Here is a 25852-nt window from a genome sequence, read left to right as displayed (position 1 = left end):
CTCAAAGGGAGTCTTTGGATGGACGCTTAAGAGAAATCCCACACTAGCTTGGAACTGAGAACTAGATGGTTATTTATTTAGGGGTAGACTCACAAATCAGAATCCTCTGTTTGAATGGAGATCAGTAAACGAATTCTGCAACCGGAACAGAGAGACCAAAAAAGAGGCCGAACGCACGTTCTACATTGACATATATAGTATAAGAGACCACGCCCACTGGGGTGGGTAATTACTAGCTGTAAGACTTCCTCAGTCATGTTTAAGTGTCTTATGTAGCCAAATGTTGGATTTTTGTGGCTCTTGGATTACATATCAAAGGGCTGTATGGGCTATACCACTCAAATGAGGGTTTTTTGGAGAGTGATGTGGATACAGTAGTCCAGTACCTAGAAATTCATCAGTGAGAAGCAACAAGTGTTTCTGCACTTCAGGCTTTAAAGGATAGTGTGGCCTTGGGAGGAAGTTCTTGAGATCCTTAAGGGCTGTTAGAACAGGGGTGGCTGTTGTTATCCAGAAAGGGAGGCACCCCATATTCCAGGGGAACCTTGTTACATAATATAGAGGTCTGGAGTAGAGACTACAGGGAGGGAGATCAAGGTCTTAGACATCTCTGGGCCATTATAGGAAAAGGGACTCCATGCTAGTGAGGGAGGAAAGAAAAACAGGGGAAACTATGTGGGCATGGGAAAGGAAAAGACCCTCATTTGAGAGTCTGGTAAATCTCACCAAGTGAGTCAAGAATTTACAGCAAAGGACTTTCTCCTCGAGAGGACCACAACCTTGCTTTCAGCTGCTTCCTAAGTGCCTTCACCCTGGGCTTAAAATCTATATTAAATATCTTTTTTAAAAAAAACAAATATAAACTCTTCTAAAGACAAACAAACAAAAACCAGAGTTATAGCACAATTAACTTTTGCTGTGAAGGTTGCATACACAGAGAAAAAGAGTAATTTACTTTAGAGATATTTCAGTAAGAATGTTAAAATAGTAACAAACTGTGTTTAAGGCCAAAGCATATGGGAACTTTCTCCTTTTCCAGTATAAATGTGTAGTTTTCTAGAGCCCCCAATCAGCAGGATTTATCCTGGAAAACTATGCCCACATTCCCAAAAAAAAAGGATTATGAGTGTTTTTCTTTGTTTAGAGTGTAGGTTACAAGTTGTTATGGATCATGGTCAGGAAGAAAGCTAAAAGAGATTAGATTCAGAGTTTTTGTTTTGAAAAAGAGTGAAGGGTGGTGTGGGGCAATGATCTTGTACCCTGTTAAGATTTGTCGGTTGTATTAGTTTAATAAAATACTGATTGGCCAATAGCCAGGCAGGAAGTATAGGTGGGACAACCAGAATAGGAGAATTCTGAGAAGAGGAAAGGCTCAGTCTACAGTCATCACCCAGATGCAGAGGAAGAAAGATGAGAATGCCTCACTGATAAAAGGTACCAAGCCACGTGGCTGACACAGACAAGAATTAAGGGTTAATATAAGATATTAGAGTTAGTTAATAAGAAAGCCTGAGCTAATAGGCCAACCAGTTTATAATTAATGTAGGCCTCTGTGTGTTTCTTTGGGACTGAATGGCTGTAGGACTGGGCGGGACAGAAATCTCTGTCAACACAGTACAAAGATTCAATAAAAAAAAGAAAACAAAATATTGATTCTTAGAAAAGACAAACAAATTATCGATCTTATGGGGACCTAAAGAAAATTTAGGATTATGGTCAAGTCCTGACTGGAATTTTCTCTGAGGCTTGATAATCTCAGCCAGCAATCTTAAGGCTGTTCTAGATGTAGAGCTCAGAGGAAACTCCAACAGAGGTCCTTTGAAATGTTGGATCATCTGGGCCATCCGCTCCTCTCAGGGGGTCTTCCTTGATCAAACCTGATTTTTCTTAACTGAGAATGAATCCACAGCCTCTCATTTCCTGGGAAAACAAAAGGAAATCCTCTTCTCCAAAGTAGCATATCTTTTGACTTAAATTTTAAAGTCAAGACATTTTCAAAATATGTATGTTGGATGAATTCAGCAGCATTTCTGATCAAATGTCTTTTAGCAGCTGTTGTTCCTTCCGCAGCCTCAAGCAATTCAAAGACAACACAGTAACACACAGTATCCAGACTCTGTGTAGTTTCCATCTTTTTGTGGCTTTACTTTAAACTCCATTTCTTTTTAATTTTTGGTTTTTTGAGACAGAGTCTCTCTGTGTATCTTTGGCTGTCCTGGAACTTACTCTGTAGATTAGGTTGTCCTTGAACTTAGAGATCTACCTGCCTCTGCCTCTCAAGTGCTGAGATTAGAGGTATGTGCCACCACACTAACTTCTCTCTCTTTCTCTCTCTTTTAGGACTTTATCCTACTTTATTTTCTCTCCCAAGCCTAGATAGAAAGATAGATAGATAGATAGATAGATAGATAGATAGATAGATAGATAGATATAGATATAGTATTTTTGTTTTTCTGGCTTGTAAAAGTTTAATTCTCAATAATTAAAAGTTCAGGGTTTATAGAATCCTTAAGATAAATGACTTTTCTTTTTTTCTGGTAACTTTAATTTTTTAATTTTTTTTATTATTACTTAAAAAAATACCAACCCAAATTCCCACTCCCTCGCCTCCTTCCAGTCCCCTCCCTCTCCCTCCACAGACCTTCCCCCTACCCCTCCAATCCTAATGGAGTGCCATGCACCCCACCCTTTGGCCCTCCCTACTACATCTAGGTTGAACAAGGTTACATCCAAAGAGGATAGGATCCCATGAAGTCGGTACATGCAGTAGAGACACATTCCAGTGTCACTATCAGTGGCCCCTCAGTCTGCCCTGTAACGGGCGTGATCGATCGATAATTAAAAATCAGCCAGACTAGCTTAATACAAAAGATACGGCTTTAATAAACAGAAGGAAAACTTATACCAAAGTCCCAACGGTCTGTCTGGGAACCCAGGGGCCAAGAGAGGGCTGAGAAGCGTACTCGCCAGGTTTATAGGTAAATTTTTGCCTTAGGGCAACACGCTCCACGGACAGAATGTGATTGGCTGAACTCCCCTATCATCTCCCCCTTTTGTCTAAAATAAGACAGAACAAAACCAAAGACAACTATATACAATAGAAATAAATAATAAATATAAAATTACAAACAACAAACAATATTAAGCAAGAAACATACAACAAAAGTTTTACTAAACATTCTACTTCAAGGAGTCTAAATAAGGTAGAGGGTAACTACACTATCTAATCTTTAACTCCATCAAAGATCTGAGAAGGGAAATAATTTTACTCAAGCAGCCCGGAAGTACAAGCGAGAAACTTCCGAAATGTGCAACAAATGGAAGAGACAACTGATTACCTGGGCAATCACCCAAAGTCTCGTTTGCAATGTTGAGTCAACCAACTTTGGCTAAGGCCTGATGTAACTGACATGCCATTTTCAAAGGCAAGGAACCTTTTAGAACTCTCTTACCCTGTCTTGGCAAGATAAGACAATCCTGTTTTTATCCATTTACGGATATTCTGTAATTCTGTCAGTGGTCGAGGTATGGACTTTTTCTTTGCCCAAAGGCCAGTTCTGCTAGGAAGAAGACAAGCTCCAAGTGGAGTGTCTTTGGTGCTCAACATTCTCTCAGGAGTAGAGCAGTGATGCCAGGAGCGATTGTGTCTCATTAGTACGGATAGTACGGAACTCTAGATTAGGTTAAAGGCCATTTTCTACAGCTCTTTGAAGAGGTTGAAGATTATACTATCAATACTAAATATGATCTCTATGCACCTAAATAACCTGATTAGCCTAAATATAAGTATGACAAACATATATGACTATTGATTTATATCTGTCTAACTTGAAGACTAAGAGAATAAACAACTGTGTAATGAATGAGGACAATGACCTCCAAATGTAAACAATGTATATCATTACATAGACAATATCTTAATCAGAGGTAGAAATGTAAATATATGTATATATATATATATCAATACAAATAGAGGTAGAAGCATACTCACATACAATGTTCAATATATCAGTGTACAAGAATCAACACCAATACAATTTTCTAAAAACAATAACTCACAAATACCAATATATTATTATCTCATCACCAATCAATCCCCTTTTTTATTCAAAATTAATAATAAACACCCCTGAGCCTTTAAAATACCTCCCCCATCCCCTCATCCCTATATCAATTATAATCAACCCCTAAGTGATGTCCCTAAATCTGAGGGCAAACTCTACTGGGAGAGGGGATGTCATCCTCTAAAATTGCTTCCATCTGTCATGGGGGCGACGTTTTTCTTAGGGGGTCCTGTGAAAATAATTGATGGTAAAATTCCAATATTAACATTTGGTGTGAGAAAGTTGCAAATAGTCTCTGAGTGGTTTGAGGAGGTCTGGCCAGAGTGCTGTCAAGGGGGAGGGGGGAGGGGCCGCTGGCTCCCAGCGGCTGTGTGGCCACCAGGAGACTCTGCGGGAATAAAAAATAAAAAAAAAGAAGCCACACGGTTGGGCACCACAATGTAGCGGGCATGGTCGATCGATAATTAAAAATCAGCCAGACTAGTTTAATACAAAAGATACAGCTTTAATAAACAGAAGGAAAACTTACACCAGAGTCCCAAAGGTCCATCTGGGAACCCAGGGGCCAAGAGAGGGCGGGGAAGCACACTCGCCAGGTTTATAGGTAAATTTTTGCCTTAGGGCAACACGCTCCACGGACAGAATGTGATTGGCTGAACTCCCCTATCACTGCCCCAGCTATCAACCCCCTTCAGAGGGGCTTGGTTGTTCCCATGCTCATTCACTCCCAGTCCAGTTGGAGTTGGGGAGCTCCCATTAGCTCAAGCAAACTGTCTCAGTGGATAACCCCCTCATGGTCTTGAATTCCTTGCTCATACTCTCACTCCTTCCACTTTTCAACTGGATCTTGGGAACTCAGTCCAGTGCTCCAATGTGGGTCATTGCCTCTGTTCCATCTGTTGTTGGATGAAGGTTCTATGGTGATAGTTAAGATAATCATCAGTCTGACTACAGGGTAAGGTCAGTTCAGACACCCTCTCTTCTATTGCTAAGGGTCTTAGCTGGAGTCATCCCTATGGGTTCTTGGTCATTTTTCTAGAGCCTGATTTCTTGCTAACTCCATAATGGCTCCCTCAATCAAGATATCTCTTTCCTTGCTCTCATACTTGTCCTTCCTCCATCTCAACTATCCCATTCCCTCAAGTTCTCTTCAACCCCCCTTCTCTCCTTTCTTCTTCCCTCTGCCCCCTTCTCCCAATTTTTTTGTCTGATTCTAATTTCCAGGTGGGTCTATATATGTTTTCTCTTTGGGTTCACCTTATTACTTAGTTTCTCTAGGATCCTGAACTATAGGCTTGTTGCCCTTTGTTTATGACTAGTATCCACTTAGGCACCCTCTCCTCCACTGTCCAGAGCCCTAGCTGGGGTCATCCCTGTGGACTCCTGGGAACCCTTCCAGAGTCAAGCCTCTTTCCAACCCCAAAATGGCTCCCTCAATTAAGATAACTCCTTCCCTGCTTCCATATCCATTCTTCCTCCATCTCAACCATCCCACTCCCCCAAGCTCTCCCCAACCCTCTCCTTCTCCCCTCTCCCTCCTTCTCTCCCCTTCCCTCTACTCCCCACCATCATGCTCCCAACTTTTGTCTGGTGATTAAAGACCTCAGTATAAATTCGACCACACTGAACCTGATACAGAATTGACCTTATTATTTATTCAGGCTCAAGACATAATCAGGAATAGGTTTTGTCCTATATACACAGCACATATCTGATACCATACAGTCTGCCAGGTCCTCTAGCACAAGGTAATGCAGAAATTGATCGATTATTGATTGGAAGTTTGCTGAAGGCCTCAGAATTTCATAAAAAACATCATGTCAATAGCAAAGGTTTAAAGAAAGAGTTTTCTATTTTGTGGCAACAAGGAGATTATAAAAAGATGTCCTACTTGTTCTTTCTATAACCAAATACCATTATCTTCAAGGAGGAACCCAAAGGGTACTCAAAGGAATCAGATCTAGCAGATTGATGTGTTCTACTTTATAGAATTTGGAAAATTAAAATATGTTCACCACACCATTGACACTTATTCAGGTTTTTAATGGGCAACTGCCTTGAGCTGAGAAAAGGCTGACTCAGTCATCACACATTTATTAGAAGTTATGGCCATCATGGGTATACCTGCACAAATAAAGTCAGACAATGGTCCAGTATATGTATCTAAGAAAATGAAACAGTTTTTTTCTTATTATAATATAAAGCATATTACAGGTATACCAAACAATCTTACAGGTCAGGCAGTTATAGAAAGATCAAATTGAACTATAAGTGATATGCTAAAGAAACAGGAAGGAATGGAAAATACCCCTGGAAATAGATTGCATAATGCTTTATCATATCTTTCACTGAATTTTCTTAATGCTAATGAGAAAGTAACAATGGCAGCAGAGAGACATTGGATAATAGAAAAATCTTCTGAATTAAATCAGCTGGTCTATCTCAAGGATGTGTTGACCTCACAATGGAAGCCAGGAGATGTGCTACTTTGGGTAAAGGGTTTTGTTCTTGTTTCCAGTGGAGAAGAATAGCTATGGTTACCATCAAAATTAAGAAAGATTTGGCTTGAAAAGAGAAACCGCTTGAGAAAGAGAAATGACAGGTCATCCACAGAGGTGACAACCATACAGGTGGTAAGGAAACCCCATAAGGGTTAAGACAGTGTTCTGTTCTTGTCTTTGCAGGAAAATACACATCTTCAAAAAGTCAAGAGATCCTGGATGTTTGGATGCCTAAAGAGGAAAAATAACTATCCAGAAAGAATCCTAGCAAAAAGGAATATGACTTATGAGGAAAGATCATCTAAAAGTAAAAAAAAAAGAATTTCATTATATATGTATATACAAATATAAATATATAAAACTGGCTTTGGAGTTGGACAATGGCTATCCTTCTCTAAATCCAAGTATGTTGTTAATGGAAAAATTCAGAGTTTCTGTCTCATGTTAGGAACCATCTGGTATGGGACAGAAAAAAAATTATTTTAAGGAAATATTTTACTTTTCTGTATGCTCATTTTGTTTATATTATATCTTTCATTGAATATATGTCTATATGAATAATGTTAAGTTTTCCACAATGAACAGTACATTTTCCTGCAGTAATCTTTGAAATTTCCAGGGAGATGACGGGGCCCCATATGAATGACTCAACCTGGTTGATATGACATTTTGATGTCGATAGTGCTACTATGAGACTGGTTTTATGTACCAGCTGCTGAAATGGTGTACCTTCTTACAACAGAACTCCAAATAAGAACTTCAGAAAAACCTTATCAACTACTCAGCGACCATTTGCAATTATACAAGATATTAATCTTGAAACTTAACCATCAATTTTCTTTTATAGGATCCCATAGAAAGACCTCCATGACATCTGGAAGCAATTCTAGAAGACAACATCCCCCCTCCCAACAAAGTTTGTCCTCAGGATTAGGGATATCATTTAGGGGTCGATTATTATTTGTATAGGATTAGGGGTTGGGGTGAAAATTATGTAGGCTCAGAGATCTCCTAAAAAAAAAAAAGAGTGAAAATTGAATGGGATAATAGGTAGATTAGTGTGAAGTTACTCACACTAGTAATAATAGTGAATAATAGAGTGAATACTTGTGAACTATTTATGAACAATTTACATTGGTATAGATTTTTTTATATTGATACAAGTTCAAACTATATTGTTACATTGAATATACTCCTATTTCTGTTTACAATATTTGTACACCTATGCAAAGTTATTTTGTCAGATTGTATACATTCATTTTCTACCTCTATTTAAGACATTTTATATATAATACAATTTTAGGATATATTTATCCATTGCATTATATTTTTCTACCACAGATCAAGATGTTTATAGATTGTTTACATTTGAGGTCATTGTCCTCCTTTACTGCACAGTTGTTTGAAGATTGTTTAATATTCTGATATGAAGTCTTAAAGTTATATAGGTATTAAGTATTATTGGTCAATAGTCATTCATATTTGTTTATCATACTTATAGTCAGACTAATTAGGTTATTTAGATACATAGAGATTGTATTCTACATAGATCAGTAACTTTCAACCACTTCAAAGAACGGTAGAATATGGCATTTAAATAACTTAAGGTTTTGTTGATGTGACACACAATTGCTCCTGGCAGCACCAATCTATTCCCAAGAGAATGTTGAACACCAAAGACACTCCACTTGAAGTTTGTTTTCTTCTTGGCAAAACTGGCCTCTTGGCAAAACTAGCAAAACTTGACAAGGAACTACCCACGCCTCCACCACTGACAAAGTACATGATGTCCAGACTGGACAAGCAGGATACAAGAAAAAAGACTGCCAAACCTTGCCAAAACAGGGTAAGAAATTTATGAAAATTTTCCTGCCTCTGAAAATAGTCTATCGGTTACTCTAGGCCTTAGCCAAAGTTGGCTGCTTCAACATTGCAAATGAGACTTTGGGTGACTGCTCAGGCAGCCTGTTGTCTCTGTCATCTACTGCACATTTTGGAAGCTGCTTAATTGCACTTCCTGCCTACTCTAGCAGTATTATCTCCCTTCTCAGGCCTCTGACGAGGTTGAAGATTAGATAGTTGTAATTACCTTCCTCTTATGATCTAACTAAGCCATTTTCAATACAAGACTTAGACTCCTTAGGATAGAATATTTCTTAAAACATTTAGCATATGTTCCTTGCTTAATATTGCTTATGCTGGTTGTAATTATAATTTTATACTTGATATTTGTTCCTAGTGTATATAGTTTTGTATTGGGGTTGGAACTCTCTTATTTAAATGATGTGCTGTGGGAGCTCCTTCAGTGAATAGCCTTTAAGATACCAGCTCACTTGGGCATGGAAGCATATTCTTGCTCTTTCTGGCTGCTGGATTCGGTTTCTGTTCCCCACTCATGCAGAGGACTGTGATGTGTGAGTCTACCCCTAAGTAAGTAACCCTTTATTATACTCAGTTCTGAGATAGTTAGGGATTTCTTTTTAGCGTTCACCTTCAGTGCTGTTTTTATTATTATTATTTGTATGCCATTAATATCTGCTCTGATCTTCTTTATCTCTTAACATCTACTGCTCTCGGTTTTTTTCTGGTGCTTTAAGGCCTCGCATCAGGCTGTCTATCTGCGACATGTCTGACTTTCTAGTGTAGGCACTTAGAGCTCTAAACTTCTGGGTAGGATTGCCTTCATCATATCCCATAGACTGGGGTACGTTTTCTATTCATTTTCACTTAATTATTAGGGATTTAATTTTTTTCTTTTTTGGTCTTTTTAGTGACTCATTCATCAGTAGGATGGGGTTTTGTTTTATTTGTTTTTTTTTTTTTTGAGATAGAGTCTTTCTATGTAGCCCTGGCTATCCTGAAACTAGCTTTATAGACCAGGCTTGCCTATAACTCACAAAGATCCACTCGCCTCTGCCTCCTGCGTGTAGAAATTAAATGTGTGTGCCACTGTGCCTAGCTAATGCTGTGTTGTTTAATCTCCATGAATTTCTATGTTTTCTGTAGCTTCTCTTGCTGATTTCCAGCCTTATCTCATTGTGATCAAATAGAATAAAGTATATTGTTTAATTTTTTCTTTTTTCAAGACAGGGCTTCTCTGTGTAGCCCCGGCTGTGCTGGAACTTGCTCTGTCGACCAGGCTGGCCTGAAACTCAGAGATCTGTCTGCCTCTGCCTCCCACATGCCAGGATTAAAAACATGTGCCACCATATCCTGCTTATTCTTTGGTATTTTGACAGAACTATTGATGTCATTTAGGTCCATTTGATTTGTAATATTATTTAATTCAATGTTTCTTTATTCCTTTTTTGTACATATAATCTGTTTAATGGTGACAGTGTAGTATTGAAGTTACCACTACTACTGTGTTGGCATTAATGTCTCATTTGAAACCTAGTACTGACTGTCTTATGAAGTGAGGTGAGCCTATAGTCAGATCACATACACTTAAAATTGTAGTTTATTCTTGACGGTTTTCCCCTTGATTGGTATGAATCACCCTTTTACCCCTTATAACAAGATTTAGTTTGCATCCTACTTTTCCAGTTATTAGAAGCATAACACCTGTTTCCTGGTCCCATTTGATTGCAACTTTTTTCCCCACCCTTCACCTTGAATAGTGTTTATCTTTGATGTATTTCTTGAGGTAGCTGAGCCTGCTAAACCTTGACCCCTCCCCAGTTTTATGATTTAAAAAATGCTGGCGTGCCCCAGGCGGCAGCTGTAGGCAGGCAGCTGACTCTAGTGCCAAGGCAGAGACGACTGTGCGGGCCATGTGAGCAGGCAGCAGCTCACAGTTCAGCGGGAGCCCAGGGGGTCCCCAGCTGCTCACTCCAAGGTCTCCAGCGGGGTGGGCTGATCACCATGTGGTAAGCCGGCAGAGACAGCTCAGGGTGGGTCTGGGGGACAGGAGACATGGACAGACTCAACATGTTAAATATTTATTCAGGGGGTTATGGAGGGGAAAGGGAGGGGGGGTAGAGAGAGAAAGGGAGAGGGAGAGAAAGAGAGAGATAAAGAGAGAGAGAGAGAGAGACATGCGCGCACACGCCAAGAGGGGACAGTAAGAGAGAATCCAAGGTGGTGGGGCGGGGGGGGGGGTTGTCGCCGGGAGTGGGCATGACTTGCCCCTTAAAGGGCCGAAAGAATAACATCGAGGAAAGGTCAAGACCACTCCCACAGGCTATTTAAACTGCCTCCCAGAGAATAAAAACTTGGTCTTCCCTCTTTCTCTTTAGTGGTGTTGGCTTTCCATGTCCCCCTCGATGTCCAATTAAACCTGGATATCTTCTAATTTGGTCTGATTGGGATTATTTGTGTGGGTGGAGAGGCTTGTTTTAGAGATATTCCTAACACTTGCATGTTTTGTCATGAGGTCCTAAAGTTCGCACATGTTCCATTCACACATTTGAAAATTTTGTGATTGCCCCTAACTGACTCATCTAGTTCCTGTACTTTGTCTTCAAACACTGATATTCTTTCTTTCACACGATCTATTATACCGGGGGAGCTTTTCACTGAAATTTTTATTGGACCCCTTGTGTTTTTCATTTCTCTCATCATTTTGTTTTAGATTTTCTTCAGTCACCTCCTTCAAGCACACATGGCTTCGTCCTGGAACCCTGACTGGAGGTGTCAAAGGAAAAAATAAAGGACAGGCACATGTGCAGAAAAGCTGGAATCAGGTGGACTATGCACACTGCATTGGAGTGGCACCTACTACCGCCACAACCCAGAACCTCAGTGTGTTTATTGTGTACAGCACAGCGGGAGGAGTTAGCTGACTGGATAGGTCTCTGAAGGCCAGTGTTCCCAGGCTATAAAGATCTGGGAAGAGGAAGTTGCAGTTGCTAGTTTTCGTACACACTACTTACTTGTTTGTACTTGGTTCTTGAGGAATGCTCTGCCATCCCTCTGGGAAAGGCTTTGCTACTCTCATGGTACTGAGTTATTGGGGACCTTGACATAACCATGTCCATGCCAGTGATGTGATTTCCCTCAGGACTTTACTCAGCTCAGGGCTTCCTCCTCTCCCTGTAGTTAGTTTTTCTGTCTCATTTTTCAGTTTGATTTTCCTGTTGTAGACTCAGTGATACTTTCATTCAGCGATCTGTGTTTCCTTGGAAAATAGTCACGGCTTTATTGAGTTGTTTGATCCTATTTATAGTCATTCTTTTGAGTTCTGTCCAAGTTGTTTTTATTAAGGATCCAGTTGGTAATTTGCGGAGGAGAAAGGCTGTCTTGTTTCTTCATTACTTTTATTTCTGTAGTCCATTAAGGCAGGGTTTGTTGTTTTAGTGTTTGCTTTTTCCTTCCATTCGGGTTGCTTCTCTTCTTTAAGTGGACATGTTTGCAGTGTTCAGGGGACATGGGGGTTATAGTAATATTTTCATCTGGTAAACTGGTGTCCCAGGTTCTGTCTCCAGCACTGTCTGTCACAGTCACCACTACCCAGCAGTAGCCCGCTCTAGTGATAGATGGTGGCTGACTGCTTTTAGAAAGGGTCTCAGTGTCACATAAAGGACACCCAAAGCCAAAGGACCTCAGCACGACAGCACTTTACAACCCGCAAAATGAGAGCAGTGAGTGCTTGGTTTTCCTCCTAATGCAGGCGGTGGCTCTGGGTTTTCACTCTTGGCTGGGGTCTGACCTCCCAGTCTTTCATGACGGTCTAGTTTAAAAAGGATCAATTCAAAGGAAAGGGGGGAAAACAGGAAGGGGTTGGGGACCTCAGTCCTGAGAATGCAGCAGGGCCTTGGGGTAAACAAAAGCTTTGCCAGCTGGAGGGGTCATTAAACATTTACATAAAGGTTTTACAGGTGGGGGTGAGTTCCTTATCTTGAATCAGAGTTTTATAGGGTTTGACAGAAAAAACAAATATTTAAGGTCTCTTACACCACAAGACAGACACTTGTGAAGTGCCAATTGTTTTAGAGAGGAAGGGACGGTAATTTAATAGTATTTTAATATGTTGATATGAGTGGGAGGATAAGAGAAGTACAAAGTCAGGGTGAGACCAGAATTATTAGGTCATTAGATGGGAGAGGGTGTGGGGGAAACTGAGACAAAGCGGAACATAGGGTGGGTATGCAGAGTTTTGGCCAGTGGTAGACTGAAAAGAGGAGGTTAAGGTATACACAGATTCCCTGTGCTAGGTCAGCTTCTGGGCTCTGGGAGATATAGCAGCAAGAGGAATGAGGCATGGGGGAGGAGAAAGGAAGAAGGGAGGGAGGGAGGGAGGGAGGAAGGAGGAAGGAAGGAAGAAGGAAGGAAGGAAGGAAGGAAGGAAGGAAGGAAGGAAGGAAGGAAGAAAAAGAAAGGAAGAAGGAAAGAGAGAGGATAGAGAGTAAAAGGCGTGGATGGTTGGGAACATCGGCTGCAGTGACCTACTATCCCAGTGTCCCATCAGGGTTTCTTGAAGAAATGAAACTCAATCAAATTCATATGGAAATTCAAGCTACCAGAGTCAGTCAGGCTCTCTTTAAAAAAGAACATAAAATTTGGGCAGGCAAAATGGTTCAGCAGACGAGGGTGCTTGCCACCAAGCCTCATGGCCTGAATTCAATCCCTGAGACCCACAAAGCAGAAGAAAAGAGCCCACTCTTCCAAATTGGCCTATGACCTCCATGCTTGCACTACAGATTCACAAGTGAGTACAGGCATGCATGCACACACGTGCACTCACACATGCACACGCTCACACACACACAAATAGATAAATGATTTAAAAAAACTATAATAAAATTATGCCTTGTGGGTTTATGTTTGTATTTTTGATGCAAATCAATTGAAAAACAAAAATCAAGAAATCTTACAAGATCCTCCTTTATTACAAAAGTAAGCAGGCGGATCTCTGTGAGGCCAGCCTGGTCTACAGAACGAGTTCCAGGACTGGGTCCATAGCTACTGAAAAACCCTGTTTCAAAAAACAAAAAACAGGGCTGGAGAGATGGCTCAGCGGTTAAGAGCACTGGCTACTCATCCACAGGTCCTGAGTTCAATTCCCAGCAACCACATGGTGGCTCACAACCATCTATGAGATCTGGTGCCCTCTTCTGGCAGGCAGGCATACATGCAGACAGAACATTGTATACACAATAAATAAATTAAAAAAAAAACAAAACAAAACAAAAAAAACAAAAAACAAAAAACAAAACAAAACAACAAAAAAGATTCTGGCTAGTTCTGATGCTGAACACCTTTAAACCTTTAATCCTAGCATTTGAGAGACAGAGGCAGGTGACTATTTGTGGGTTCAAAGCCAGACTGGTTTCTAAAGAATTCCAGGATTCTCTCTCTCTCTCTCTCTCTCTCTCTCTCTCTCTCTCTCTGTGTGTGTGTGTGTGTGTGTATGTGTGTGTGTGTGTGTGTATGTGTGTGTGTGTGTGTACTAGGGACAGAGTGAAGGGTTTTGTGTGTGTGTGTGTGTGTACTGGGGGACAGAGTGAAGGGTTTTGCACTTGCTAAGCAAGCACTGTAGTGGTGACTTACACTGTCACCCTCAACACAGCCTCTTGGACAGACTCAGACTCTGCCTGTTAAATATGATTTTTTGAGACGTTCTGATCAAAAGGCTTAAGGAAGAGAAGAGCCCCTTGTCAAGCTTTTGTTAAAAGATAACCCTTATCTGCAAGAAGAAACCATTGCCAAGGTGGCTTACAGAAGGAAGGGTTTGTTAGACTTTCCAGAGGAATGAGTCCTTCACCATCATGGAGGGGGGGTAGGGTGATGGCAGCAGGCGGGTCTGGCAGTTGGAGCAGCGAGATGAGAGCTTGTGCCGTCGTGGTGCTCAAACACAAGACAGAAACAGTGATATGGGAAGACCTGTGGAGTTTGAAACCCCAAAGCCTGCCTTCAGCAAAGCCACACTCCCTAAACCTACCCAAAACAGCACCACCAACAAGAGACCAAGTATTCAAATAGCTGTGCCTGTTGGGGACATTCGGGTTCAAACCACCCCAGCATTCAAAAACTACACAGAGTCAGATACACTGATAGCTTTTCAGAAGTTTCATTTTTGCTAATCTCAAAGTTTCAAGTCCCATCTTCCCCAGATTTAACCTCCAGAAGACCTGTTCATCTTCCCTGCACCACCACCTACCCCCACCCCCTCTGAGAGCCCCAAGTACGGAAAAGAATAGCTGAGTCATTTCTCTTCCACGGTGATCTTTCCTTGCAGTCTCCGGTGTGAAAGGATCCATACCCCGCCTGTTCACAAGAAAGCAGAGCACCTGAAGTTCAGGCATATTCATCTGCCACCCATCCACTAGCCAATCAGAGAATCAAACAGTGTGATCGAATGAACTCTGCTTCAGGAGGCAAAATAATGTCCAGTGTCACAGAGCAAGGTTTAGCTTAGTCCCCTTCCAGTTTCTATCCTGAAAAGCAAGCAAGCAAGTAAGCAGCAGAAGACATGAAGGTCTTTACCCAGGATGCTCTCCTAAGACCTAGGACCACATCATGGCAGGGCTTTCATTCCACTCTCGCTCCCTCTGTCTGCCTTGTCCTTCATTTCAGTATTTTCGTACAATGAATATATGTTACGGAAAAATAGTTAGGGAAAATCCACCTATTTTCTAAGCCAATAGAAAAATTAATTGTTTTGAAAAATCATACAAGGAGGCTGTGAGGATGGCTCCGTCAGCAAAACACTTGTCTTTCAGACATAAGGAACTGGGTTCATTTCCCATAATTCGTGTGAAAACAATATGGGAATGCAAACTCTCATTTCCAGAGATGGAGAAAGGAGGGTCCTTGGGGCCTGCACACCAGCCAAATGAGACTAGCTGGTGAGCTTCAGGCCAATGACAGACCATGTCTCAAAAAATAAGGTAGAAGGTTGTCCTCTGCCCCATCCCGCCCAGAGAGAGAGAGAGAGAGACAGACGGACAGACAGACAGACAATAGGTATATATATACATACCCTCACAATACAGTGATAATCAAATAGAAAACATCACACAAAAGCCACTATTAGTTTTTTCTGATGTGAGCTATGGACACATCGTGCTCTCTTCAAGACTTTAGGACAGTGTGGCACTTAGGAAACTGGGACAGGAAGTTTTCAAGTTCAAGGCCAGCTTGAGTCACATAGTAAGACCACATGGAAGCACACTTCACCAAGAAAAGTTTCCGAAGACAGTAACAATATCTCAAAAGAAAGTTCTCTCCCCAGGGTCTCCCCTGCCCAGAAGTCCTCGTCCTTCTGCCTGACACCACTCCACCCCAACTCGACTTCTGCCCCTGCTGGACTTACCTCATTCACAAGGGTCAGAGTACTGAGTCACGGCCTGCTCATCTGTGAAATGAATTGACATGTTATTCTTGGCGGAACTCAGAGGTGATCCTTCAGAGGTCAAAGTTCTGCTTTACCCACGTCAGGATGTCTTTGTGTGTCATGAGCACGTTAGTGTTACAGGCACTGTCAATCACTAACCCGGTGTCACGGTGAATTATTAATTACATCAGCTCCTTGAGAACAGTGGTCTGCTGTATTCTCCTGGTCTGAAGACCGCAGCATGTAAAGTACCTCTTCTGTAGATGAGCTTTTATTATTTATTGATTTTATTTCATTTGTTTGTTTTGAAACAGAGTCTTGCATAGCCCAGGCTGGCCTCAAACTCTCTATGTAGCTGAAGCTAGCCCTTATCTTTCTTGCTGCTTTTACCTCAAAGTACTGAGATTACAGTCATCTACTACCGTGCTCGGCTCCTCTCCCCGCCCCCCACCTCCACCCCCAATACTGGCTTGTGAAGGCTTGTCAAACACCCTACTGGTAAGCTGTATCTCCAGGGTTTTAGGTGACTTTTACAAACTGTTTTAGGTCAGGTAATATGATTGCATGCTGCTTGTCTTGGGAAGGAATGGTTGCAAAATTAAGAGCCAGAGGCCATAAAGAGTGCAATAAAACCGTGCTGGGAGATGCATGTAGGCTCTCCTTACTCACCTAGCAGGTAGTAGTCATAGACTTTGACAGTTGCAGGTTTCAAGTTGGTGACCAACACGCTTTGGCTGATGGTCAAAGTGTAAGTCTGTGTCTTCCTACTGAGCTGTAGGGCACACAGATGAAGCACATTAAAATGAGGGGCCAGAGAGGCGGCTCGGCGGTTAGGCCCCGCTACTCTTCCAGGAGCTGAGGTGGGGTCCAGACCCACGGTGGCTGGCTCACAGTCACGTGCCACTCCAGTTCTAGTGGACTCAGTGCACCCTTCTGGCTTTCACGGGCACCCGCAGGCACATGGTACACACACACACACACACACACACACACACACACGCACAAGAAACAAAAAATACATTTTTAAGTAGACAACTAAAATGAACCATGCCTGGCGACAGCATGGTGACACACACCTGCACTCCAAGCACTCAGGGGGCTGAGCCAGGAGAATCAAGAGTCTAAGGTGAGCCTGGGTGACACAGCAAGACCCTGTTTCAACCAGAAGAATAGGGAGGGAGAAAGAGAAGAGGGAGGAGAAAAAGACTGGAGTGAAAAGGAGGAGGTCTAGCTCAGTGGTAGGATGTTTGCCGAGCACACCTGAGGCTGTGGGTGTGATCCTCTGGACTACAGCAAGCAAACAAACCAGTGTGTCTTTCTGAAAGATGGACAGGCGGGCAGAGGGTTGAAAATGGGACATGGATATTCACAGTAAAAGTAAATTTGAGTTTGCCACACTCTTTTCTGTTGGCTATAGAATAAAGGTAACGTTATTCCCTATGTGGGACAAAAGCTGATGAGAATTGGAGCTATATCAGATTTTAGACTGTGACTGGGTCCGTAGGAATGTCTATTATATTGAAATAAAACCAAATTGAATTAAAGCTAATCTTAGTCTTAAAATAATATGGAGATATAACATGTATTGAGGGCTTATTTTGTATCGGGAACATTTTCGAATACTTTTATAACCCTAAATCATTTAATCCTCTCAACAGCACTACAGGCTTAGCATGTAGTTCAGCGGTGGGGCACTGAGTTCAACCCTCAGCACTGGGTATAACTGAATAAAAACTGAATAGTACTAGGGCAGATACAGTTATCTGTCTTTTACCAATAACTCATTTCACAGCTAAGGAAACAGAGACTTTCAACAGTTTGCCCAAAGCTACACAACCAATAGCTAAAACCAAGGGTTCAGAGCAACAGTTTGGTTAAAGGTTTTGAGGCTAAGCATACATTATTATCTAGAGTCGCAACACTGCTTGTGGCTACTGAGCGTTTGAAATTGACCAGAAAGAATGGAGGAGGGCTGACAGTGTAAAACACATGCCGAAACACAAAGGTACAGAAATGGAATGCATATACATAGGCACTCATTAATACATATTTCATGTTTCAATAAATTATAGAGTTGAAATGTTTGGGAATATATAGTTAAATTTAGCTGGGTGGTGGTGGCCCATGTCTTTAATCCCAGCACTTGGGAGGCAGAAGCAGGTGAATCTCTGTGAGTTTGAGACCTGCCTGGTCTATAAAGTGAGCTCCAGGACAGCCAGGACTGTTTTACAGAGAAACGCTGTCTCAAAAAAAGACAAAATGAAAAAAAGGGGGGAAAAAAAGAAAGTTAAATTAAAAAACATTTTCTTGAGACAAAGTCTTACCAGGCTAGCCTCAAACTCATGGAGCTCCATCCACCTCTTGCTCCCAGGTTCTAGAATTAAAGGTGTGAGCTACCACACCCAGCTTAAGCTTTCTCAACTGTGTCTACTAGGGTCAGACCCTAGTACTCTACCACTGAGCTATATGGACTTAGCTCACAGAATTATGAAAATAGTTAAATGCTCTAAGACTGTAAAAATATTTAGAACTGTTGCCAGTGAAAAGTGAGACCTCAATACATGAGTATGTTCATATTATCTGTTGTGCTTTTAAGTTTAATTTAAATCAATATGCCATATTAATTCTGACAAAGCTCAAAGTGCCCAAGGAACAGTAACATTCTAACACGTGCTACGGTGCTGGTTCTCAACATGTTCTCTTTCGTTTCTTGAATATGCCTATTAGAAATCTCAAACGGTGACGACAGCTCAGGATGCCAACCTGTGGGCGGACATCTGTCTATAGGGCCCCGCCTGTGTTGTGTGCACCATCATGGAGTAGCCTCCTCTCACGCTGTGCACTCCCAGGTCCTGCATGTTGGTGTGTGAGACACTAGGACATGCAGATTTGAAGGGACACTTGCGGATGCATACACAGTCCCACTCCTGGGTTAGTTCTGAACACCTACCTCCTCCAGGTAAATGTTAAGCGTGTCTTTGTCGGACTCGACCTTCTTCACCAAGGGTTGCTGCAGAAGCTAGATTTGAAAAGGAGGAAAGAAGAGATGAGGAGGCAGGACCAGGCTCTTTACTGTCCCTGGAGAAGAGCCTTTTATTCAATTTTAAACTCAGAGCACTTCAGTTTTATCATGAGCTATGTACTAACACATATGAATTCTTTTTTCTTTTCACTCCGCCTTTGAATTCCAGCATGTTTTCCATATTGTTGTACATGGTCAAAGAGACCCTGCTCTTTTCCTGGCCAACTTCAAGTGCTCCAGAATAAAGAAAGCGAGACACCTAGGCCACGTGTACGGTATTGCTCTAGCATGTGCAAGGCCCTGGGTTCCATCCTTAGCATGGGATAAGAACAGGAGCTAAAACCATTACTGCTTTCATTTTATATATCCGAGGGACCTCAAAAGCCCTTTCAGATGGTCCGAACTTGAGCTGTAAATGTGTGCATGTGTGTACATAGATATATAGGATGATCCGTGTTTATAGACATATAGGATGGTGTATGTATATAGATATGTAGGATGATGTGTGTACATAGATATATAGGATGATGCCAACTTCACCATGCTTTGGTTCATCAGTAATGTTTCCTAAGAGACAGTTCAATGGAAGAAACAGAAACCACTTACTGACTGTTTGGTGCCTTCCACAGGACTGAACCCAGACAGCATCTTCACTTCCACAATGGCCATGTTGGAAGAGCTGCGGCTCCCCACATAACTGGGGGCAGGAAGAAGCAGACTTACGTCAACTACCATTTCCACTCTTGCTACACTCTGCATCCTCATCCACATGTGTGGGAGCACAGGCACACCCCCACTCCACCCACCCCTCCACACACAAATTCAGCTCCCAAGACCCAGGTGCCCCGGTTTTCCTTGCCTGGTATGAACAGTGAGAGTCAAGGATCGAGGCAAAGCAAGCTTTCCACAGCTAGACTTTTCTGTTTCCACCTGGAGGCTAAAAGTCTCTGGCGTTTTAGGAGGGATCACGTTGTATCTCAACACCACCTGGCGGAAAGAGACAACCAGATCAGAATAAGGAAGGACTTCAACTTTGTAAATCTCAGACTACCATCAAGGAAGAGAAAGAGACACACAGAGGAAGGGAGAAAAGGCAGCCGGGAGGAAGGAAAAAATTGAGGGGGGTGGGGGATGTGGGGGGGTGAGGGCAGGGAGATACCAAAGGAGGGAAAGCGAGAGGAGGGGCCAAGGAGAAGGAGGGAGTGGGGATTGAGAATTCGTATTTGAGGTGAGAATATTCCGACACTGTTTTGGCTTGTCCTCCTTTCTCCTGGCCCTCTGCTTGCCTGCACATAGACGCAGCCCTGGCCTGAGGCCTCCACAGTGTACACTCCAGGGATGCTGGGCAGTGCCTCCTGCTGCAGGACCAGTCGGTTGGCAGACTCTATGTTGAAAGCGCGTTGGAAATTCTCAGTGGATTTTACAGCCACGCTGACTTCCTCAGATGGCACATAGGCAATGGCGGCATACTTGGCAAGGGCTTGGAGGGCAACTACGGTATCCTGAAGTAAAACAAGCACAAGCTTACTGTTTGGTGAGCCATGCAAATTAACCTGAAGGACCCTATAACTGACGCCCAGCAGCTGAAGCTGGCTTGGGTGAGAGCACTCCCAAGCTTATAGAGAACTTATTCACCTCTTCCTGAGAGGCTGATGCGGAAACTCTGACAACTTACACATATAGAAAATCATCAGTAGCAGGTTGTTATTGAACAGCGATGGGCCATCTGGCCATTCTGGTGAATTCATGCTTAGAAACAGAACTTAGCTTCAAAGGAGTTATTTCTAGAATCAAGTGTATAATGGCTCGTTGTACATTCCATAGCTCTCTTGTTGGAGGAACTAGCGACAACTTGACAGTCCTCGAAAACTTATACCTTCTGCGGTTATTTATTCTGTGCTGACCTCTGTCTGGTTGGAGAGGGTACAGGACCCTTGGACAATCCTTTCTCTCAGTCCAAGGTTTCTTAGCTACTGAGCACACGTTACCTTTTCTTTAGCTCTGAATAAGACCCACTGTCACTAAGAGCACATTGTATTGTATAGCTTGAAGCTTTCCATTAAAAAAAAACCCATTTATATAAATTACAATAAAGAGGGAGAAAATGAGATGCCCAGGAAAACTGTTATGTTCTGCTCTCTACTGTGAGAATTTCTACATACTTGACACTGCCAAATACGTATTACAGAACAAAGAGCCTCACTTTCCACACCCCGAAGAGAGCATAAGAGCATGCACAATTACAGCAGTCCTGTCCTGTGAAGTAGGAAGGTGGGGCAGCCCTGTGGAGGCTGCAGACAAGCGTCCCCTGGAAAGCGTTGTCTACCCTGCAGGAGCTGGAGCCATGGGATCCGTACTGCTTCACCATACTGAAGCAATTCAACAGAAGGACTTTCCCACTGGCTAAGATTCAGTGTGTGTGTGTGTGTGTGTGTGTGTGTGTGTGTGTGTGTGTGCGCGCGCGCACGCATGTGTGTGTGTGTGTGATTGTGTGTTAGTGTGTGTATGTATATGTGTATGTTATTGTGTGTGTATATGTGTGTGAGTGTGTGTGTGAAAAGAGAGAGGCCTTTTGTAATCACCAAGGATTTTCATGAAAAAAAAAATACTGACAGGTACGTGTCACTGACGGTTGTAAAGCCTTCTCTCGCTTCTTGACAAAATATTGATATGTATTATAATTACTTAGGGCTAGGCAAGAAGACGTCTTTCCTGATCAAGAATTTCCATGCAGGGTTGGGGTGTAGCCAGCTGGCAGACTGTGCGCTTAGCAGGTACAAGGCTTTAATTCCCAGCAGCAAAAATTGAAAATAAATAAAACCTTTTTTTTTCCCATTTTTTCAAGCCAGGGTTTCTCAGTAGCTATGGAGCCTGTCCCAGAACTCACTCTGTAGACCAGGCTGGCCTCAAACTCACAGAGATCTGCCTGCCTCTGCCTCCTGAGTGCTGGGATTAAAGGTGTGCACCACCACCGACTGGCATAAAAAGCATTTTCAATCCCCGAAGGAAAAACAACAAGCAAAGTTTTCTGAAGTAAGGCATAGTACTTTAAACAACAACAACAACAACAAACAAACATTAAATTGGGTGTTGGTGTCTCTGTCTCAAAAAAAGCAAAAAATTAACAAAAAACCAAAACCATAGCCCTGCCTGTCCTGGAACTCATTCTCTAGATCAGGTTGGCCTCAAACTCATAGAGATCCACCTGCCTCTACATCCTAAGTGCTGGGAATAAAGGTGTGTACCGCTACCCAGCCTGACACTAATTTTAATAAATCAATTTGTAATTTCCATGAAGACAAGAAATACATTTTCTTCTTCATTCGAGTAATTTTTACATGTTAAATATTTAATTAATTTTCAGAACAATGTAGTAATGACTAACTACCCTGTTATAAGAAGCTGCACATATATGCATGTGTGTACTTGTATACATGTGCAGTACACATATGTGCATGTGTGTACTTGCATGCATGGATAATGAGTGCACTGTAAATTGAACCCAAGGCCCAGTCCATGCTAGGCACATCTTCTTTCTACCACTGATCTACAGCCTGAACTCTAAGATAATTTTGATACATTCAAATTCATCACAAATTCTACTTTTCTTCTTTATCGCCCTCTGTTTCTCTCCTAGTTCAATGAAACAGTCTCCTGGTCTCCCAAGACCTGGGTTTCTTTCCTCTGAATTACCCCACATACCAAGCAACAGGTTAACCTTTCTGAAGTAACATTTAAAGATCAAAGCGAGCCACCGTTAACCTCTCGGAATTATGTCCCAACTCGAAACCTGCCATGCAAGCCCCTCCATAATAAGAGCTTCTCTGGTTTCCAGCCGACTTCTGTCTCATTGGCTCCAACTAAACCAGTTCTCCCAGTAGCCAACCTACATTTTTATAGATTGGTGTCTCTGTTGATAACATTTTTCCTTCCTTTTAGTAGCTGCCTACCAAAATTTATAGATCCTCTTAGATCCTCTCTTTTAATCACTTTCTTGAAAAAAATGTTTTGCTTTTTAAAGTCTAGACTAGGCATACAGCTCAGTGGTAGTGTGCTTGATCCAACAGGCACACATATATACACCCCACACACACCTGCACACACAAAGACCACTCTTAGCCTTCAAGTTGATATGAATATGTGTGTGAAAGACACACAGAGTCTTTCAATTAAATTTGATAAAGTTTTCATCTTTATGGTGTTTGATTTCAGATCCTCCTTCATTTATATGATATTTTGAGACAGGGTCTGACTGGCCTCAAACTCAGAGATCAGTTCTCTATCTCTGCCTCTCCAGTACTAGGACTAAAGATGTGCGTTCCTTCCTTTGTATGAAATGTAACTAGCTTTCCTTCTATGGTATAAACATTTGGAGTAGAGATTGTATGTATCTTATTAACTTTCCAATACCTGCAATAGGAGAAGGGAACATGTCCATGAACCCTCAATTTTTATATGTACAGATCCCCTAATAGGCTTTATAATTTGTTAACAAATAAATTTTGCCATAATTATGAATGTCCTATTCCTGTTTACATGTTGTCCTAGTTTGGTTTCTCCCACTGTGATAAACACCATGACCAAATGCAATTTGAGGAGGAAGGATTTATTTGGTTTATATGACTAAATTGCAGTCTATCATTGAGGCAAGAACTCAAGCAGGGCAGAAACCTGGAGGCAGAAACTGAAGCAGAGGCCAAGGAGCAATACTGTTTATTGGTGTGCTTTTCTGGTTTATTCAGTGCTCTCTCTGTCTCTCTGTCTCTGTCTCTGTCTCTCTCTGTCTCTCTCTGTCTCTCTGTCTCTCTCTCTCTCTCTGTTTTTGTTTTGCTCTGTGTAGTCCTGACTGTCCTAGAACTCATTCTGTAGCCCTGGCTGGCCTTAAACTCAGAGATCTGCCTGTCTTTGCATCCTGAAGGCTGGGAGTAAAGATGTGTGCCATTGTCTGTCTCAGGCTGCTCTTATGTATCACACAGGACCACCTTCCCAGTGGCAGCACTGACTGCAGTGGGTTGGGCCCTCCCACATCAATCATTAAACAAACAAATGCACCATAGACTGGCCTACAAGCCCATCCGATGAAGGCATTTTCTCAGTTGAGGATTTCTTTTCCTAGATGACTTTAGCTTGTATCAAGTTGACAAAAACTAGCCAATACACATATAAAAATACTCTACAAAGAGAAAACCAAATGCATCTGTTATCACTCACATTGTAATAGGCCCCCAGACTTTAACATAACAGACGCCATGTTAGAGACACCATTCTGACCTTAAAACCCAGCATGTAGGCCCCACACACATGTTAAAATGGAAATAAAGACTAATCCATTAAAGACCTAGTTCTTAGTTCCAGAAAAGCCCCTAAATACTGACCTTGCTTTTTGGTTTCTGTAGTTCTGCTTCTTGCTAAGTGTGACAACCAGGATGTGGTTTGTGTACTTAAATGACAGGACTGTAAGGTTCAGAGCTGCAGGATTTAGACAAGTTCCCAGTACAGCTACCAGCCAGCAATAAAGACTTTCTTTCCTGTTTTAAGAGTGCCTGTGTGGGCCAGGCAGTGGTGGCACTCACCTTTAATCCCAACATTCAGGAGGCAGAGGCAGGTGGATCTCTGTGAGTTCAAGGCCAGTTTGGTCTACAGAGCTAGTTCCAGAACAGCCAGAGCTAATACACAGAGAAACCCTGTCTCCGAAAAACAAAACAAAACAAAACAAAAGAGTGTCTGTGTGGAAGTCTCTGATAGGCTTATCTTAAAACATGTTCACATGACGTGATTTCATTAACCCTTCTGCATATTTCCCATATACTTTTTCTCCATTTATATAAGATTATAAGGACCCAGAGGACAAGGGAGATGTTTCTCTATCTCCACAGTTTACCTGACCATGCCAGAGAAGTCAGCAGCTCACCTGAGTGGAAGAGAAGCCCCCATATGCATTGCGTTGCTTGGCTAACCAAGCAACTATGCTAGTGGCCTTGGCTATCTCCTCTTGAGACAGGCTGTCCTTGGTGAGCTGGGCCAGCAGTACGTAGGCTGTAAGCTCTACATCCACCGCCTGAGGCTCAGCCCAAGGACTGGCATCTGAAACGGCAGGCTTCTGGCTCCAGTGAATGGAATCACCTATAGAGAAGAAGGCATCACTGCTTTAGAAGAAGCTGAGATAATGATAGCTCAAGGAGGTCATCTAACAGGGAGAACCAAACAGAAAACATGTGAGCTACAATACAAGCTAACACAAAAGAGTGCAATACATCAGTCTCACGGGGAACAGGTGGGACCTGCCCACTCTCAACAAGAGTCGCGAACAAGACAAAAAACTACCCTGAGCTCACACGAGAGGACGTGTCATGCTGGTGTCCACATTGATAGAAGCTGAAATTAAATTTCTGTCTGGAAATATAATTCTACATATATAGAAGAAAATGTACTGATGTTTTTACTCACGGCTCTGCTATAACTTCAAATATTTTCTAAATATATCCAAATTGATTTTAGACCAAACATCTCCAAAATGGTTCTATGACACCAATAAATCTGGCCAACTTCAGCAAATACATTCCCATGTTCTGAATATACAGTGATGTCTTTGGGGACTTAAAGGGACTTTCTCTCAAAACTCCCAATGATGAGCTTATGACTCAGCTTCTACCAAAAGAACCCCTGAGTCTGAGCATAGACGAGGCAGAGGAAGGCACGGAAAATGATGGCCGACTCGTAGCACACCTTAACAATTCCAAAGAATGCCAGCAGGACCAACACACCTGAGACAGTGGCCTGCTGATCTAGCTTGTGAAGAAGGGCACTTCTGGTTTCCGCTTCTCCAGCCAGAGAGAAGGTGTAAGCTAACAGGGCCTGGGTGTAGAGGCTGTGGGAGGAGGCGCCAGACTTCCTGAGACACTGCAGGCCTTGTCTCACCATCGGGTCCTAAAAGGTCAAGAGGAACAACTGAGTTCATAAGGCATTTCTCCTAAGATGGGAGCCAATA

The 25852-nt window shown here is 42.2% G+C and overlaps 1 protein-coding gene across 3 annotated transcripts in view; it reads right to left on the bottom strand.

The window, feature by feature from the left end:
- Nucleotides 1-14560: 14560 nt before the first annotated feature.
- The window catches only part of A2ml1 (alpha-2-macroglobulin like 1), a 43342-nt gene continuing 32050 nt past the window's right edge, over nucleotides 14561-25852 (bottom strand). For 2 of the 3 annotated variants that reach the window (XM_085687065.2, XM_085687066.2), the window contains exons 28-36: nucleotides 25629-25791; nucleotides 24776-24987; nucleotides 20151-20366; nucleotides 19724-19851; nucleotides 19471-19561; nucleotides 18793-18861; nucleotides 16512-16614; nucleotides 15822-15863; nucleotides 14561-14773 (exon numbers count right to left, since the gene is read on the bottom strand). In XM_085687065.2, the coding sequence (XP_085543191.2) occupies nucleotides 15823-15863; nucleotides 16512-16614; nucleotides 18793-18861; nucleotides 19471-19561; nucleotides 19724-19851; nucleotides 20151-20366; nucleotides 24776-24987; nucleotides 25629-25791 (1023 nt within the window). In that variant the 3' untranslated portion in view covers nucleotides 14561-14773; nucleotide 15822. The other variant, XM_048443991.3, reaches the window with a different exon arrangement.

Source organism: Myodes glareolus, chromosome 3 (assembly GCF_982192425.1).
Source record: "Myodes glareolus chromosome 3, mMyoGla1.1, whole genome shotgun sequence".
In the NCBI taxonomy this organism is placed as follows: domain Eukaryota; kingdom Metazoa; phylum Chordata; class Mammalia; order Rodentia; family Cricetidae; genus Myodes; species Myodes glareolus.
This window is presented reverse-complemented; position numbering and strand designations above follow the sequence as displayed.